This window comes from Dama dama, chromosome 3, assembly GCF_033118175.1.
Source record: "Dama dama isolate Ldn47 chromosome 3, ASM3311817v1, whole genome shotgun sequence".
Lineage (NCBI taxonomy): Eukaryota > Metazoa > Chordata > Mammalia > Artiodactyla > Cervidae > Dama > Dama dama.
In genome coordinates, this window is record NC_083683.1 from 23706289 (window position 1) to 23726899 (window position 20611).

At 35.7% G+C, this 20611-nt stretch overlaps 1 protein-coding gene across 5 annotated transcripts in view; it reads right to left on the bottom strand.

Annotated features, from left to right (window-relative positions):
* Positions 1 to 20611, bottom strand: part of OSBPL8 (oxysterol binding protein like 8) — a 163538-nt gene that overhangs the window by 35294 nt on the left and 107633 nt on the right. For 4 of the 5 annotated variants that reach the window (XM_061124868.1, XM_061124896.1, XM_061124876.1 and 1 more), the window contains 4 exons: positions 11464 to 11534; positions 3785 to 3862; positions 1958 to 2059; positions 531 to 734 (listed from right to left, as the gene is read on the bottom strand). In XM_061124868.1, the coding sequence (XP_060980851.1) occupies positions 531 to 734; positions 1958 to 2059; positions 3785 to 3862; positions 11464 to 11534 (455 nt within the window). Of the gene's footprint in view, positions 1 to 530; positions 735 to 1957; positions 2060 to 3784; positions 3863 to 11463; positions 11535 to 19764; positions 19922 to 20611 lie in introns of those variants that run through there. The other variant, XM_061124906.1, reaches the window with a different exon arrangement.

Below are 20611 nucleotides of genomic sequence, written 5' to 3' on the forward strand. Positions count from 1 at the left end.
GTCATGCTTATTAGTTATAAAAGCATTAGAGCTCCATCTTCCAAGAGAGCTGCCTCTCAAGAGTAAATAAGACCACTTCTGTTTACAGGCTTCTAGTCACAAGTTTACATCACTATAGGAAATACCACCAAAAGAAATGGCAGCTTCAATTCTAGGGAGTCTGACAAATTGATCAAGAGAAAAACAGTCACAGTAAACCAGATACAATATCACAAAGCAAAGCTAGTAACTGCAAACTAAAAAAATAGTACAAACAATCCCCACAAACAAGAGATAATAGGGTACAACATAAATTTGGGAAACATTTTCTGGAGAAATTTTTAAGTTTGATCTTAAAGGTAAAATAAACTAAGCACTTTGGTGCACATTTCATTGTGGGTAGGGACACAATGAGGAACAATGTAACTGAAGACAGAAACAGAGTTCTAGCAGAGGACAGCAACCATTAATCAATCACTCACTGATCTAGTTCAGTTCTACTTACAGATTGTCATCTTTACTTTTTACCTGTGTAACAAGTGCTTACTTACCTTCACTGCCCAAATAGACTGCTCCAAAGGATGGAAAAGTTTAAAACAAAAGCCATCCTTTTTTGATGGACGTTCAATGATCTCACAGGCATTCAGAAGGACTGTTCCTACCCACTGACCATTTTTCTGGGTTTTATAGATCAGCAGCACACCAGGTTTCAACACACACCACAGTTTGGTCCAGCTCTTTAAGGTACCACGAATCTACAAAAAAATAAGTTTATTTTAAGAAATAAAGGTCTGTTTTTCTGCTTTACAAGATACTAAAGGAATAGAGGCAAATAGGGTGTTTTAATCTAAAATTTTCAAAAAATGTACACTTTAAATTCACTAGATGTATATTTGTTAAGCCACTAATTAGCCAGCACTGCAAATAAATGTGAAAACAGCATGACTGCTACTTCTAAGGAATTTAAATTCTAGTGGGCGACTGCATCACATCAACAGTTTCAAAATAATCCTATCCTTCCTGGCCAGGTCAGGGGCCATTAACATATACTTTCCATTGCTTCTTGGCCTTTTGGCTAAGATCAAGTGTAAAATATACTTTCCTAGTACCAAGATCTGGAGCTTAAAGACTCAGTAAGTAGAGCCAATGTAAGTCCAAGGGTGTTTTCAGAGTAACATGCAAGAAGACCTCAGTATTACCTGCACTATCACAGAAACTATCACTAGGCTCCCATTTTAGTAAGAGAACTTCCATGACAGATCTCGCCAAGATTTTAGTTTGAAGGCTATACCGATCCTTGGGGAAAGAGAAAAGCTTTTCAGGCCTGGGGTGATTTTTAAGTGAAAGCGGGTACTGAAACTTTCTGGGAATCTGGGTCTTTCAAGACCATTCTCAAAGTTAGCATTAGTCTAAAAAAATCCTACCAAATATCCCCAAATATCCTACAAATAACAGTGATACAGAGAATAGTGACTAGGATGATAGAAATGGAAATAAAAATAAGTAGGAATAACCAGAGGCTAAAAGAATAAGATATGGAAATAGCAATATGTATGTTTTTCTGAAAATTAAAGCTTTTCAAATGACAACTTTTACACTACCTTTGTCTCATATTTTCACTAAAATGCATAGACACCAAGTCTACAATCATTGTAAATGAGAATTTGAACAGCAAATAGAATCTTTCTTCACTTCACATTGATTAGACTATGTCCTGTCACATATATCAAAAAGCTTTTTAAAAAGTACTGCTATCCATATTGATGTTACTGTCAAGAGAGTCAACATTAAGGTTCCTTCTCTCCATTAAGACTGGAACACAGATCTTCTGGGATGCAATTAATGGCTTCTTCGTCAGTGAAAAAAATCATCCTAGAGTTGTTTTTGTCTCGCAGGCTTTTAGGCAGGTGCATTCTGGGCTTTCCTATGCCAGTTGGTAAATATCCAGCAATTTGAATTCAAGACAATACAAACTGACCTTCAACCAATCAGCCATAACAATAACAGAAGGATCTGTGATTGTACTGAGTAACTCCTTTGTGGCTCTTTTCTTTTCTTCTCGGTAATTCTTCTTTTGTACCTATTTTACAGAAATAATAGAAAAATAAAAAATTCTTTAGAAACAGGCAATTTCTTTTCAAGTTTTTAACTTTATGGAATGTGAAAATTTTACACTGTAAAATAGAATTTTAGAATTCTAGCATCTTAGGACAGAAGAGCTTTACTTTTTTTTTTAAGAATTTTACCTTTTTAAGTTACACAATACATGAATATGAATTCATGGTAAAAATTTCAAACAACAAAAGCTAAAAGCCATTTTTAATATACCCTCTCCTATTCTGATCCCCAGAACTGATCTCTGTTAACCTTCAGGAAAACACTATAATGTTCAGGAAACACTATGCACTCAGGTATTTTCAAATACATAACTTTTGTGTTTGCTTTTGCTTTTTCTAACACATAAAAAAAGGTTCTCCGATATTTCTTGGAGTATTTCAACTCTATTTCCATTCCTTGCCTACCTCATTCTTTTAACTGCTCCAAAGGATGAGTTATTGTGCTATGACCAGCACAATAAGAGGTAATGTTTACTGGACACCTGTGTGCCGGTCACTACTGTAAGCACTTCACATGTGTTACCACATTAATACTCACAACAACCTCGGGCAGTAGGACTATAATTATCCTTTTTCCACAGATGAGAACGTGATACAGAGAGCAAACTGCTCAGTATCACGCAGCTAAGTCAGTCACGGAGCGGGATTCGGACAGAGGCAGACCGGCTCCAAAAGACACGTCTGAGCCACCATGTCGCACTGCTTCTCTAAGTTTTCTTAATACACTCTCTTACTGATGGTTGTCAGTTTTTCATACCACAAACAATGCTATAACTATTTAGGACTGGCAATCTTGCTCTCTTTCCTGACACTAATACATAAGATATAAATAATTAAGAAACCACAACAGTGAAATTAATATATTCAAATTATCAAAGTTTTACCCTACATAAGTCACTTCTGAGATAATCTGGGAAAGCAGCAGTGGAGCAATTTTATTATTTATTATTTTGTGTTGCTTATGAACAGAAGAAGATAACCTATCAGTGATTTTTCTTAAAGTAAAACACAGAATTTTCCTAGCTGCACTTAATGGTAAAGAGACTACATACACACAACAAAATTTTAATAATTATACAATCAAAAAAATTTAGACTTTGGTCTTTATTAATGTGCATAAGTGAACTAACAGATTTAATACATGATTGTAAATATAAATGCATATGGGATCAGATATGGAAAAGAGGCAGAGGTGGCAAAACAGACTGCATGGGAATCAAGAATCAATCAGAAAGCTCCTTAAGCTCCAGGGCCTGTGGCCATTCTGGAAGGTAAGCCCAGTATTACCTATTTCTTAAGGGAAGCTAGAAACCTGGACCTGTAATTGTTGGCTAAAATCTTTAAAACATTGTGTAGGTCAAATAAAATGTGTCTACCTGTGGACCAAATTCAGCCCATGACCTAGCAGTCAGTACTTCCCATCAGGCGTTCCATAACACAGTGATGTGCTGGACTCAGGCACAACTGTGCAGAGACACCCAGTCCTCAGCCCCCCTCCCAGCTGAGGGCAGAGCAGTGCTGGGATGGTCATCAGAAAGCCCTTTTAGCTGACTCCAGGGTGCCATGCAAACATTAACATTTTTTTTTCCCTTTAGGACCACAAATACTTCTTTCTTTATCTTACTAGTCTACTTTCAAAAGCACAGGTAAAGCATAACATTAGTTATAAAATAACTGTGGAAACTAACCTTGAGAGATTCCTTTTTTGTAAGCTTGCTTGAAGCTGAACTGTCTTTCTCTGAGCCATTATAAAGTTTAGATTCAGACTGAAACCACGCAGACATGAAGAAAAGAGAAATAATAGTTAAAACTGTCACTTATTCTCCACATACACACAGCACATAAAACTGAGGTTCCAACTGTGTTTGTGACCTTCCTCCCATTCATTACTGTGATTTTAGGCAAATACCAATTTTCAAATACTGATTTTTCTTATATAGTATTTGGGTTTGAAAACCAACCCACATTAGAGCCACAGAAACACAAAACTAAAAACATCAATAAATCAGCATACAAAGTAAGGTTAAACAAGATCATTTGAAAATCTCTGCATTCTGTTTTTCAGAGTACTTCTAAAGAATATAATTATTTTATACAAAATAATTCTTAGGACAAACATATCCAAAGCAGTAATTTTTTAGATTGAAATATTCTACAAATCAAAAAACTAGCAAATTGCTGCAAACACTGCCCTGTTACTACTGCTTCTCCAAAGGGAGTAAATACAAACATCTTCAGAAACTAGTACTGAAATACCCTAATTTGTATAGTGTTTAACAAACAATAATCCCAGCACTTCTTCCTAACTATCCAGTACCTCAAAAAATAAACATTAATTTCTCAAACTTGTTTCCTGATTTTGCTTATACTTGATATTTCATTTGATATTGATCCTTATAAGAATTTGATCCTTATAAGAATCTTGAAAAACAGGCATAACAAGTGGTTTTATCTCCATTTTACAAATCATGAAAGGGAGGTTCATAGACATTGATTTTCTAAATAATCAATCAATAGCAGGGATCAGAACTTAGTGCTCTTAATCCAGTCCTCTTTCAAAGAGACTACTTTCTTCCACCAGAGTAGAAGACTATAAAACTAAAAGCTGCCTCTATAAATACTAGAACAATAAAATTAAACATATTCCTTCACTGTCCTATAAATTTCATTTTTATCTATTGTTAGACATGGGAGAAGGTACTTCAAGTTCACAGCATTACTCCTAGGGCCAAGAAAGTATACGGGACTTGATTTAAATGGTAGCTTTCAAGTGTTTAAAATAGCCAGATCTGCATAATATCACTAGATGTGATCAAGGAGGAAGAACATTGAGAAATAAACTCCCTCACTCAATTTTTTTTAAATAGTTTTTTTTTCATTTATTTTTATTAGTTGGAGGCTAACTACTTTACAATATTGTAGTGGTTTCTGCCATACATTGACATGAATCAGCCATGGATTTACATGTGTTCCCCATCCTGAAACCCATTCCCACCTTCCTCCCCATCTCATCCCTCTGGGTTAGCCCAGTGCACCAGTCCTGAGCACTTCTCTCATGCATCCAACCTGGACTGGCGATCTGTTTCACCCTTGATGATATACATGTTTCGATGCTGTTCCCTCAGATCATCCCACCCTCGCCTTCTCCCATAGAGTCCAAAAGTCTGTTCTATACATGTGTGTCTCTTTTTCTGTCTTGCATATAGGATTATCATTACGATCTTTCTAAATTCCATATATATGCATTAGTATACTGTATTGGTCTTTATCTTTCTGGCTTACTTCACTCTGTATAATGGGCTCCAGTTTCATCCATCTCATTAGAACTGGTTCAAATGTATTCTTTTTAATGGCTGAGTAATATTTCATTGTGTATATGTACCACAGCTTTCTCATCCATTTGCCTGCTGATGGGCATCTAGGTTGTTTCCATGTCCTGGCTATTATAAACAGTGCTGCGATGAACAGTGGGGTGCACGTGTCTCTTTCGAGTCTGGCTTCCTTGGTGTGTATGCCCAGGAGTGGGATTGCTGGGTCATATGGTAGTTCTATTTCCAGTTTTTTAAGGAATCTCCACACTGTTCTCCATAGTGGCTGTACTAGTTTGCATTCCCACCAACAGTGTAAGAGGGTTCCCTTTTCTCCACAGCCTCTCCAGCATTGATTGCTTGTAGACTTTTTGATAGTAGCCATTCTGATTGGCGTGTAATGGTACCTCATTGTGGTTTTGATTTGCATGTCTCTGATAATGAGTGATGTTGAGCATCTTTTCATGTGTTTGTTAGCCATCTGTATGTCTTCTTTGGAGAAATGTCTATTTAGATCTTTGGCCCATTTTTTGATTGGGTCATTTATCTTTCTGGAATTGAGCTGCAGGAGTTGCTTGTATATTTTTGAGATTAATCCTTTGTCTGTTTCTTCATTTGCTATTATTTTCTCCCATTCTGAAGGCTTTCTTTTCACCTTGCTTATAGTTTCCTTTGTTGTGCAAAAGCTTTTAAGTTTCATTAGGTCCCATTTGTTTATTTTTGCTTTTATTTCCAATATTCTGGGAGATAGGTCATAGAGGATCTTGCTGTGATATATGTCAGAGAGTGTTTTGCCTATGTTCTCCTCTAGGAGTTTTATAGTTTCTGGTCTTACATTTAGATCTTTAATCTATTTTGAGTTTATTTTTGTGTATGGTGTTAGAAAGTGTTCTAGTTTCATTCTTTAACAAGTGGTTGACCAGTTTTCCCAGCACCACTTGTTAAAGAGGCTGTCTTTTTTCCATTGTACATTCTTGCCTACTTTGTCGAAGATAAGGTGTCCATAGATACGTGGATTTATCTCTGGGTTTTCTATTTTGTTCCATTGATCTATATTTCTCTCTTTGTGCCAGTACTATGCTGTCTTGATGACTGTGGCTTTGTAGTAGAGCCTGAAGTCAGGCAGGTTGATTCCTCCAGTTCCATTCTTCTTTCTCAAGATTGCTTTGGCTATTCGAGGCTTTTTGTATTTCCATACAAATTGTGAAATTATTTGTTCCAGTTCTGTGAAGAATACCATTGGTAGCTTGATAGGGATTGCATTGAATCTATAGATTGCTTTGGATAGTATACTCATTTTCACAATATTGATTCTTCCAGTCCATGAACACAGTATATTTCTCCATCTATTTGTGTCCTCTTTGATCCTTTCATCAGTGTTTTATAGTTTTCTATGTATAGGTCTTTTGTTTCTTTAGGTAGATATACTCCTAAGTTTTTTATTCTTTTTGTTGCAATGGTGAATGGTATTGTTTCCTTCATTTCTCTTTCTGTTTTCTCATTGTTAGTGTATAGGAATGCAAGGGATTTCTGTGTGTTAATTTTACATCCTGCAACTTTACTATATTCATTGATTAGCTCTAGTAATTTTCTGGTAGAGTCTTCAGGGTTTTCTATGTAGAGGATCATGTCATCTGCAAACAGTGAGAGTTTCACTTCTTCTTTTCCTATCTGGATTCCTTTTATTTCTTTTTCTGCTCTGATTGCTGTGGCCCAAACTTCCAAAACTACGTTGAATAGTAGTCCCTCACTCAATTTTAAGATCCATAAATACAGGGACCATGCTTATTCAACAATTGCAGCCAGATATCATCTAGGGTAATTTGGGCTTTGCAGGTGGCGCTAGTGGTAAGAACCCACTTGCTAATGCAGGAGACTTAAGAGACCTGGGTTTGATCCCTGGGTCAGGAAGAACCCCTGGAGAAGGGCATGGCAAGCCACTCCAGCATTCTTGTCTGGAGGATCCTAGGGACAGAAGTAAAGCAAGGGCTTTACTTCTGTAAAGAAAGGGCTCAATGAACACCTTCAGAATTATCAAAATGAAACTAGCATTTGCAGTTCATCTCTTTAAAAATGCCTCTGCTATTTAGTACAAAATACAAATTATTATGCTGATGGTAAAATAAGTGGCTGAACTGGAAGGGAACTGCAAACTACACTCAATGTAGAAGGTGGGGATTAACCTAATTAAATTTTTGTTAAAGTTACTCCTTTGAGAACTACACTTGAAACATCACATGGCTTACTTTCATGATGACAAGATACACTGTGACATCAAAACCATTTCACAAAAGTCATCAAGCCAAACAGGTCTCTGTCCTCTGCTTGCTGCTGGGAACTCAAAGATGACACAGCTACTGTCAAGAGGAATAGAACGGTTCCTATTTCCCACAGCTTAATAGGAAAACGTGTATTATAATGTACTTCTTAGATATTATTAAGTAAAGAATTTCCATGGTATTAACTTAAAAGTTAGTGAAAATGAACGGTTGTTTGACTCTTTACCAAGTGCTATAATAAGTACTTTCTGTGTTCTGCCTCTTGTACTCCTCACAGCCGCCTTATGGGACAGTAGTAGTTTCTTATGCTGCTGATCAGGAAACTAAGACCGACAGATTAAATAACTTTCCAAAGTCACAGAGCCGTAAACAGATGAGCTGGGATTTCACTCCGGTGTGCCTTGTCCTCAGTCTCGTGCTCTTAGCCCTCTCACTACATTCATTGCTCATCTTTTTACCACTATTCATATAGAATATTAGACTCAGATTTTAGACTTATCTTTATGAACAACAGGAAATCTATTTCCCTAGACATGACAAGATTGGTTTGGAGGTTCCTAAATGATTCTGGTATCTAAGGGACCAGCTGGCCAAATGGCTATAACAAGAGCTTGCTAAATTACAGTGCACATACTTCAAGAAATCCCGCCATACAGTGTAGCTAGTTTTGGGGAAAGAAAAGAAATCCAGTGACCAAGTTCTATATTCTTTTTAACATAATACTAAGTCTCATGAATCAACAAGTTACCTTTTAAATATCAAGAATCATAAACTGTTTTTATTGGAAATATTTTATTAAACTAAGTGTCCTTCTTTGATAACCTCACTGACCACTGTCTTAATGATGACACCTTATGGGCTGTGTGACTATGGGAAGATATTCTCTTCCAGTCTTCATTGCCTTATTTATAAAATAAGGATATTCCTACTAACTGACAGGGCTGCTTTGGGTAATGAGGCAGTGTGCATGATGTGTTTAACACAGTACTTGATATATATTGTGCTTCAGATTTGTGACTATCTCCTAGATTGCAAGTGTTCACAAAAATATAATCTCCAGATAAATGGAACAGTAACATAACTAGAATACTTTCGACTTGCTTTGAAAACTAAAATACTGTAGACATAAGAAATAATAGCAACAATGATGTTACTATGATTCTATCAGATATTTTGATTTGGAAAGGTTTTTTTTTTTTTTTTTTAAATATCCAAGTAAACATATTTTTTTACAGCAAGTGATAGATGACTTAGCAAACCTACAGGCAAGGAGACTGATGACTGGAGAATCAAGTCAAGAGATCTCATCTCGGAAACTCCTTATCCATGTAATAGGATTCCTTTTATCCCACTAGAAATATTATTTATGCTGGCAATTCCTTTCATTGAGAGAGACAATTAAAAATTTATTTAAAAATGCTAAAAGGAAGATGAGATGATCTGATTAATTGCCTTCTTCAATTCACTCATTTACAGGATGCATAAGAAACAGGAACTGCTTTTATTTCTAAAACGGTGGGGCCTGAGGTAAAGAAGGATTGTGCCTATTGGTCTCAATTATGTATTTTTAAGAAATAACACTTAACTGCAAACGCAATTACCTAAATGACAGTATTGATACTTTTGCATCAAATTCATAAAAGTGTAAGTTAAAATTATTTAATGGCCTCAGTTATACAGATCAATCACAGAAGGAATAACAAGATTTTGTTTTCCAAAGTTTCTTAGGTAACAACAAAATCTTCATAATTCATGAGAATAAGGCTTGATATAAGTGCATAAATTTTAGGATTCTTCTGAAAAGTAACACAGCAGAATGTATGTTAAACTATTTAAGGACAAGCTAGTGACTGTATCTCTTAAGCTAACAGAATAAACTGAAATTAAGAATCAATAAGATTCAGCTCTTGGAAAATAACAGAACGAGTACAATTTTACTTACACTAAATAGCTGCCACACCAAGCAGCCCATTCATTCACTGTAGTTCTTTATTCAAAGGAAGAAAAATGAGTTCTCGAACACCTATTATTAACCAGGTACTTTGTCAGGCACTTACAGCATCACAATGTGAGTTAGATTTTATCTCCTTTGTACAGAGAAGAAAACTGAAGCCACTGTGAATTCCAGCTCTAACACTTTGACCCTTGGAGAGCTATTTAACTTCTCTAAGCTTCATTTATAACACGGGGCCAATAATACCTGTCTTCTAGTATGGTTAAGAGAGTTAAAATGACACTTAGCAAGCTCTTAATACAAACTAGTTATTAATATCATTGTAATCAGCATCTAAGAAGTCATAGGCAATATATGAGAATCAAGATTCAGACTCACTTTTTTTTACCTTAAAGTAGCACGGGCTTGGTGTCCAGTAGAACTTTCTGAATAACAGAAATATTCTATATCTGAGTGGTTCAATATGGTAGCCACCAGCCACATATGGCTAATGAGTTATTGAGATGTGGCTTGTGCAACTGAGGAACCAAATTTCTAATTTTACTTACAGTTCATATACAATTCGGTGCTATTATACTCGAGGTGCAGTCTAGTTTCCTTATTTTTCATTAATCCACACTGCTTTCCTCTCCAGGCTCCCTGTCCTCCCGACCCCTTCTGCTCCTCCCCTCATTCTCCTGTTTAGAGACTAGGCGGCTGTGGTAGGCAGGTCTGGAGTTTAGGTTTCTGAGTAGGAATACCAATATAACATACATTCACCAACGCTGGTATTAACTGCTTGAAATAGGTCTTTAAAATTCCATAAATTTCACTGCATTTCTAACCATGGCAGAACCAAGATAAACTATCTCCTTGTTAATCACGCATCTTATATGAAATGATAAAGGTATTTCTCATGTATTTCTCTTTGTATTTTATACATACAAGGTATGACACTAAACTCTCACCTTATATACTTTTACCCATATTAAATAGAGGATGGACTTTTATGTAATTAAAAGTTAAGTGTGAATAAAATTTGTGTCAAACATCATGGAATCCTCTCACTCAACCACTCTCAAGAATAGAACCAAAAATGTCCAATTTTACAAGCAAAGCCTATTCTAAGAACAGCAGAGAACTCACTAGCTTAAGAAATAGATTTTCTTACAATCATTGACGTTTGATTCCATAAACATAAAAGCTTCTTCTGCTACTAAACCTGACCAGAAATAAGTCAAAAGTCAAATCCAGACAAATTATAGAAAACCTAGTGAATTACAAACCCATAGGAAAGCCTATGCATTTTCCAGTACTTCTCAAATTTGAATAGTACTCTTAGGGAAAAAATTCTCAACAGACCTAAGAATATATTCAAGTACCCAATTTGAAAATTACTAATTTAGGAAACTCTGTCTTATTCTAAGAAACTGTCTTCAGTTGCATGCTGCTATAGCAAAAGATAGTTGGTCTTTAACTGTTAAAATGTACATGTTTCTGATAGTCATTTGAATGAACCCAAAACACTTAAAACTTTAAAAAAATGAATGCTGACAGTTTCTCCAGATGGAAGCCTCAGACTTAAGTCTGAGATGCGCTGCTGCAACAGACATATCAAACAGCATCACTCAGGAGAGAACCCTGGTTACCAATCGGCTATATTTCCAAATAACCAACGCACCTAAATCAGCCCCAGGGGAATGCTCCTTTTCTCATAAATACTACCTGGTTTAGATATACCAACATAAACACAGCCCATAAAAATCTGGTAAGATTTCGGTGTTAGTTCACTCATCTTAAATATTAGAAAAATATTATGATCATATACTTGAGGACAATATGCTTACCTTGCTCTTTGACATAGAAAGTGAAGAGTCATCTTTATTTTGAGAAATGTCTTCCTTTCCTCTTTCAAAACCTTTAAAAACATAGTCATTATTTCAGTATTACCACATTTGAACATATACAGGCAATAAAAAGCAAATACACATAAGTTATTCAATTTCAAATATACATTATACAATATTTGATGTACAGCAGTGCAAGAAGCCTAGATTCAACATACAGTTTTAAACTATTATAGTTTAAAGACTACTAAGGTTTCCTCTCTAGTAATTCTTTAGAATAAATCAAGGCTTACAGAGGCACTGGTGTCTTTCCCTGAACCCACCAACATAAGATACATACCTCTTTTCTCTGCTTATTCAATTGGAATGAATTCAGTACTCAACGGAATGTTTATTTCAGTTAGCTGTTTTCTAACAAAGAACCAACCCAACATACTTTTCATACCCCTTGTCAAACTGGAAAACAACTCCGGAATTGGTGATAAAAGAAGACTAGGGAAATGAATCTGCATTGAGGGACAGACTTTAAAAACAATCTCATAATGTGCTTACTGTGAGAATTAAATGAGGAAGCAATTAGCATAGCATTTGCAAACAGTATATATTCAATTAACATTGACCCTTATTATTGACACTGACTACTGTTATATAAATTCTAAAAGGATGAGTATAAAATATGAGTGCCTTGGGATGCATGCACACATCTTTCCTTCATTAACACAGCACTATGTATATGTGCTAGTCACTCAGTGGTGTCCTACTCTCTGAGACCCCGTGGACTATAGCCTGCCAGGCTCCTCATGGAATTCTCCAGGCAAGAATACTGGAGTAGGCTGCCATTCCCTTCTCCAGGGGACCTTCCAGACCCAGGTATCGAACCCAGATCTCCTGCATTGCAGGCAGATTCTTTACCATCCGAGCCACCAGGGAAGCCAATATGGCACTATGCCAAAAGCAGTTAACACGTGAGTGCTGTGTGGGTACAGTCAGAGGAATGCTAACGCTGAGATCTGGTGGCCGCCGTGAGAGCAAGCTCTTTCTACTTTTGTGCACAACTAGTGTTAAGTCTTCTCCAGAACCACGTGTTCTGAGTCCAATAAAGCCTATGTAAAAATGTGTAGATAATCATTCATAGAGCAGTGCTTAAAAAGTTACCAACAGTATCAGTGCCTGAAGCATTTAAAAATCATTTCTAACCTATCAATGAGACCATTTATTCTGTATTTGATTTATATTAGCTAAAACAAATCCATTCTATTTTCTTAATTCAGTGATTCTTAATTCAGCCAATTTTTTTGGGGGGGTAATACAAAAAAGAAATCCTTTTGTTTCTTTTTCCATCTTTGGTAAGGAGCAAGATCAGGCAATTTTAAAATTGAGGGCGGGAAAAAAATCTTATTAAATCTAACATGGAATTTTAAATGAAACTTACCAGAATTTGAAACTTTAGTGTAAAGCAAATCAAAGTTACATAATTCAGCATAAAAACTCTAAAAATATTTATTCAGAGTAATAAACAAGGGCAATTCTTAATACTAATGAATTAACATTAATTATTTCAAAAATCTTCTAAATATATATATAAAAGAACAAAGATTTTCTAAAAATATAATTATGAATAGAAAAAAGATGCTGTCTTTCTTTATTTTCATAAGAACAAGACTATTACTTCAATTTCTCCAGTGTGGTTTTGGTTTCAGATAAATGTATATCAATGCATTTATTAGACTAATAAAATGGCTACTTCACTGTATCTATATTCACATATTATTTTAACAGCACAACAGGAAATTAAAACAAAGTTATAAATCTGAATAGACCTTTTTTGAACATGCAAATATGTCCTGCAGAAAGTTTCAAATATTGGAAAAGGACACCCAAAAACAAGACTAAACTAAATAAAAATCCCAAGAAAACAAAAAGAAGAGGTCACTCATAAACCTAGGTTGTATATTATGTCAGACCAATAAATGAATATCATTTTAAAAGATTTTCTATGCTTCAAACTTGGAAATCATTATTTTAAAAGGTGGCCCTGATGACTTCCACATTATTTAAAATTATAGCAGATAAAGAAAAAGGCTAAGTTTGGTCAAATACTCTGAGTTTCAGCTAAGTGCAAATAAGCAGATGATTACCATAAAATGTAATGACCAAATGCGTGCGTATATGCTAAGTCGCTTCAGTTGTGTCCGACTCTGCAACACTATGGACTATAGCCCAAAATGTACAAAAGCCTTAAAAAAGAAGGTACTGGCATACTGTACACTATGTTTTCAAGGATAATTACAAGGTAAGCAAAGCAAAATGCATCATATGAAGGACATTTTCTTTAGACTGGATAAACATGGCTCCCTAAAAATGTGCAAAGTAATCTTTATTTTAAAATGTCAATCATGAAAGTACTGTATTTATTAGAAGCCAAAAAGGGCTCAGCCAAAATATTTCTTAGAATTTTATTTATTTTCCATGTGTGGGGATCTAACATTACTTTAAAATCACTCCTTAACTTTTTTATTGTGATATTTATAAATAAATCCTGAAGCCTACAATACATTACTGACTGTTATCAACAAAATGCATGGGTTCCCTCCTGGCTCAGCAGTAAAGAATCCACCTGCAATGCAGGAGACGTAAGAGATCCAGGTTCGATCCCTGGGTCGGGAAGATCCACTAGAGGAGGGCATGGCAATCCACTCCAGTATTCTTGCCTGGAGAATCCCACGGACAGAGGGGGCTGGTGGGCTACAGTCCACAGGGTCACAAAGAGTTGGACATGACTGAAGTGACTAAGCATAGCACACAGCACACAGTAATTATTGACCATTATCAGTAAAGTGCAGAACAGTTACAGTTCATGACTTTTACCAAGTTTGCTCATTAGTGGTATCAGGCAGTAAATTCTCTTCCTACTGTCCTCCTCACTGCTACCACAAGATAAAAACCTACATCCCCACCCAAATGGCTAAGATTAAAAGGACTAGGAGCATCCAAATACAGGTAAGACTATGGCACAACTGGAACTCTATTCACTACTGGTGGGAATGGCGTAGTCACTTTGGAAAGCTACTTGACAGTATCTACTAAAGTTGAAAGTACTCATATTCTGAAACAGAGCAGTTCTGACCCCAGATGCACCGAACGGAGACGAGTGTCACACGGTCATTGAAAGACAGGCACAGAACGCTCACAGCAGTTTCACTCATAACAGCAAAATCTGAAGCCAACTCAAATGGCTATTAATAGTAGAATAAATGAATACCTGATGCTACAGTCACACAATGGAATGATAAACATCAATGAAAAAGAACCAATTACCACTACACAAAACAACAAACAGAATACTGAGTGAAAAAAGCCACCTCTTGCCATCAAAAAAAACCACATACCATATAATTCCATTTATACAAAGGTCAGGAACTAGCAGGAGAAGGAAATGGCAACCCACTCCAGTACTCTTACCTGGAAAATACCATGGGCAGAGGAGCCTGATGGGCTACAGTCCATGGGGTCACAGGAGTCGGCCACGACTCAGCAGACTAAACCACGACAACCAGCAGACCTGACCTGTGGCGGCAGAGGCTGGAAGCGCGGTGTATTCCTGCTGTAGGCGAGACTGACGGGGGCGGGCGGGGACCTGAGAAGGCCTGGGGTCTGGGCAGCGGCGACACATGTGGCTGTGTGCCGAGCTGTGCTCAGAGGCTCGGTCACATCCAGCTCTCTGTGACCCCGTGTACTGCAGCCTGCCAGATTCTTCTGGGGGTTCTCCAGGCAAGAATACTGGAGTAGATACATAACTAAAAATTCAAAACATTGTGCAATTAACTATGTGTAGGTTATGCCTTGATAATTTTTAAAAAGTTCAGATGTGCTCTACTGGGTCAGTTTGATCATGTCTGATTCTTTGCAGCCCCGTGAACTGCAGCCCACCAGGCTCCTCTGTCCATGGGGTTCTCCAGGAAAGAATACTGGAGGGGGTTGCCATTTCCTCTTCCAGGGATCTTCCTGATGTAGGGATCGAACCAGTGTCTCTCGTGTCTCCTGCAGGTGGGTTTTTCACTACTAGCGCCACACCCTTTCCTTATTCTTCTAATTTATTAGGCCTCTTTTGCTATGGCATCCTTGCTTACTTAGTATATATCCCTTTAACATGCCCTGCTCTGGGCTGATTCTGATTTCCAACAACAATGATAATTACGAAAATAATTAACATAATACTAATGAAAACAATAAAGCAACCAATATCCATTTGTAGGAACACTTGCAATTTTAAGATACTATGATAATTTACTTCTTGTCTTTAAAATCAAGCCCCCCCCCCTCAAATATCAGGTATATTCTATATAATTGAAAAAACTGAGGCTTACAGAAATTAAGCAATGTGACAAATGACAACAGGTAACAGTATCAGTGCTAATTCAAACTCAGGTCTAACTTTAAAATTCATGGTGTTTCTAGAATGTCAGAGTGCTTCTCTAGATTCAAGGCCAGTGTCTTCTGGGAGGCCATGTTTAGACTGCATAAACACAGTTAGCTGTCTCCTCTGACACACAGCACTTGGTACATTTGCACTACTCTATTTATCACAATATACTTCAATTGTCTGTTTTCATGTTCATGTCCCATACGTGACTGGGAGTTCCTGAAAGGAAGGGTCTCAATTCTTATTCATCCACTTAAATTTTGATAAACTGATCCAAAGATTAATAAAAATGGACTCTACTTTTATATGCAGTGGCTTTTTAAAATATGTGAAATACAGCACACCTTCAGAAACATACCTAAAACATAAAAACATACTTTAATGTATACAATAACTATCTGCATAATCACCACCCAAATCAAGAAATACGGAATTGTCAACATCCTGCGAGAACCACCCCCTGTGCTGCTCCATGCCATTCTTGACCCTATCTACTCTTCTTGCCCTCAGAAATAACTACCTTGGCTTTTATGATTATTTACCAGCATGCCACAACTGGTATTTCATTCATTTTCATTGCTGATTAGAATCCTATTGCATGACTATATCCCTATTTATCCATCTGCTTGTGTTGTTTCTAGTTTGTCCCTCTTACAAATACAGATGATACAAATACTGTTGGAAATGCATCCCAGTAGACATATATCCATGAGTATCTCTGAGGTTTAAACCAGAAGCAGAACTCCTGGCCCGAGTCTATGTGTGTCTTTAAGAATACCAAACTGTTGACCATCTGTTTATTTCCCCCTAACGGTGTGTGACAGTGCTCCTTTTCCCATATCCACGCTAACATCAATGTTGACAAACTTTCAATATTTTTGCCAATCTGTTGGGTGTGTCAATGTAAAGCAGTTAGGTTTTAGTTACTGTGTTTCTGATCACTAATGATATTGAGTACTATCGCATATGTTAATTACCATTTTAATATTCCCTTTGTGAAGAAACTCTTCAGGATATTAAAAAAAAACTGTACTTTTTCTTGATTTATATAGGAATTCATAATGTTTTCCAAATATTGGTTCTTTGCCAGTTATACTTATTATAAATATCTCCCGATTCTATGGCTTGTCTTTTAATTCTCTGCATGGTCTCTTTGGATTAATGTCTCTTAATTTGCACACTGTCAAATTTAGCAATCTTATTCTTTTAACAGTTAGTGCTTTTTGGTCTTAAGAAAGTCTTCCCTAAACCTGTGGGAAAATCATGAAGATATTTTCCAGTAATATAATAGTAAAACTTTCTCCTACCAATTCAATGGAACATGATTCTTAAATAAATTAGTGCACTGTCCCTAACTTCTTACTAACAGATGAAAAATGCTATCATCACTGAGAAGGTGTAACTTTTTATATACCTCATTAAAAATTGGTTCAATATGTTTAGATATAATAAAGCAAGTTTTATACTGCTTCAGTCTTGTTAAAATCAGATTACATACACAGTATCTAAAAATGTAGATTCAGTAAATATTTACAAATATAGAATTACTACATTAACTAAATTGAACACAGCCAAGAATTAAGAAATTATACAAGAAAAAAAATTCAGAGAAGTCAAGATATACTAAAAAGATCTAACTATATACTAAAGCTTCTACAGAGTGTCTGTAAATTTCCTTGCTCAAAGTTTATTTCAGGGGAGGAGCTAAGATGGCGGAGGAATAGGATGGGGAGACCACTTTCTCCCCTACAAATTCATCGAAAGAACATTAGAACGCTGAGCAAACTTCACAAAACAACTTCTGACCGCTAGCAGAAGACATCAGGCGCCAAAGTTTATTTCAATTTCTAGGTACACGGACAAAGGGTACCATGCTATTTTATAATTCATCATACAGAAAAAGGTTAAACTAATTTGTTCCTTAAGCTGGAAGTGACCAAAAAAAAAAGGGTGGGTGGATTTTCCTAAGGAAAATGAAAACTAAAAAGGGGTGTGGTCAAAGCAGTAAAAGAAAGCTATCTTTAAATATCACTAATGCATAACCTCTCTTTCTCTAATGATGTCAGCGAAAACAATAAAATGTCCCAGAAAAAATTACATTTTTTACTTTTAACTTAAAAAAGCCACTCTTTGAAGTACCTAATTCTATTCAACTATTCTTCCTAGCTGATAAAACATATTAGAAAGAACTTTTAATCATGGCTGGTTTTAACATTATTGTTAGTTGTATTAAGAGGACTATGGAAGCATCCTTATGAATATGACCTTATCTATTTCAAGAATTAGAAAACAAAGCCAAACATCTACTTTTCCACTAAAAGAAATCTATCTGGATGACCTTCAATATTCTCTTTGACAAGAGAAACTCACAACTCTGTCTTAAATTAAATGAAGTAAAAACCAAACTTCTTTTTTTTTTTTAAAAAAAAAACCAAACTTCTAAAACGTTAAGTTTTCTATTGTTAAGTAAGGTCACCTGATTATTCTCTACATTAAGGAGACTCATAGCATGAAGGTCAGCAAACATGTGCCAGCAAGCTTGCTGGCTTAAAAAAAGAAAAACAAGGCGCCAAATACAGAAATGGAACTAAGTCACATTGAAAAAGCAAGTAAGTATTCGACAATATTAAAAAAAAAAAAAACTTGTTGTATTTTCAGAGGCACTTCTGAACAAAGACAAACAGTAACATTCACACCACTGCGAGGACATTAAGAAAGAAGCATGACAGTGACCATACCACACTAAGAAGACTAAATACGGATTATGAGTGCTGTTTAAAGCTTATGTTGCTTAGGCAACAGTTCAGGATATGTGGTTTCCAATACTTTTCAAAACGCTGTTAGAAAAGAAAATGAAGTCAGTGAATTTGTAATAATTTATTTAATTGTCCCAGTAACACTGTATCTCAAGAGAATGTATGTACTGCCTATCAGCATGAGTATTCACAAAAAGCTAAGAAGGCTAGAGTGAAAAATTAAAACAGAATTTCACAAAATGAGTGTCAGAAAAATATATAAACAATTAAAACAAGCACCAGTTTCAGTCAATATTTGTCATGAGGATTAAAAGAACATTTTTATTTTAAAAGAAAAATATAACCTTAAAAGAGTAGATATGATTATGTAGCAGTTTAATATTCTGAAAAGAAAACAAAGATTGCTTATATCTTAACATCTATATCCAAATATTTGGTACAATAAATCTTTTTCAAACAATAAAAGATCAGTTAACAGCTATATCTCATTAACCAATTGTTTAATGTTTAAATCATAGCTGTCAAATGTCTAATTTCATTTAATAAATACTGCCCTAAAAATAACATTTTCTAAGCAAAAGCTGATCATACATAAACACATTTAACAATACGAAGTAAGGCATTTCAAAAATTAAATTACACAGAAAACTTCATGTTAGTCAGGACTTAATCTATTAAAGCATAAACTAAACATCAATTTTCACAGTTACTATTTTGCTTGAGAATAGTCAAACAAATATCAATATTAAATATGTGGGTTTCATTTGCAGAAACCTCAGAACAATTGGTTTATTTATAGAATTTTATCTCAAATCTACAAAGGGCTTTATTTTTATCAAAGGGTTATAATATTTATTTCAATAATTAAAGTAAAAACTCATGCTATAAGCACTCAAGACACATACTTCGCTCAATCATTAGCTTTCAAGTTCAAGCATAAAGAGACTGTAAAAGAAAATATGGAAAGCCAAGCCATACTGTAGCAGTTACTAAAATCTAACCTTTCACTATAGAATTGTTTTGTTTAGAAGAAAGCAGCTTTAAGACGTTAAGATGTCTAGTTTATTTTAATGAAAAGTCTATAAGAAAATAAGAAAAGAATGCAAGATTAAACAAACAAACCTGGCAAAGGAGAAAGTTCATTGTATCCTCCAAATGAAGCGTTTCGGACAAGCTTTCGGCCATCAATTCGTGGAGGAAATAAAACAGGCGAAACCACAGTACAGGAAGAAAACCTACGTTGTTGTGAGCTGTCTTCTTTCATGGCTTAAAAGGCCTATGTAATGTATACGCTCACCCAGAAGGCTAATTAGACCAGTATGGCAATAACAGGCTTGTCTTCACATCCAAATACAGCGAAACCCACCAGCACAAAAACAAAGGGCACACACACTTAACAGCAAAGGAGAAGGACCAGCGACCGTCAAATCAGCAATAAACAGATAGCAAAAGAAGCTGACAGGAAAGGCATTAGGCCATGCTGCTGGGTGTTTTAAAAGAAATGAGCTGAACAACAAGAAAGGCTATTCCACTGTTTCACCTTTTTATCAAACCAGTAATGCCCTGCACCGAATTACTGCCTTAGTAAAACAAAAGCAAGATCAATACGTAGAGATTCAGGATGAAATAATAAACTCAGTTTTTCTTTTCTCAAAAAACGCAATCCTCTTCTCATACTCATTATGCTTTTATAGTATCTGCCACACTTCCCACGTCTTCCGATTCTTTCCTTTCCAGTTTTTGCTTACTTTAAAAATGGATATAACACTGTTTATCTTTCCTGAAGCTTCTAGATTTATATCTAATCTATTGCTTGCTTTAGCCATGATTAAGAATTCATAAGGGAAGATATTCTTTCAAGTACATTTTTGATGGATTCCAACAGCTAAAGCAGAGAATAAACACTTAAATTTTACCTCTAGTAGAGATACATGTGTCATTAAGACAGTGCTAATGCAAACCAATTAAC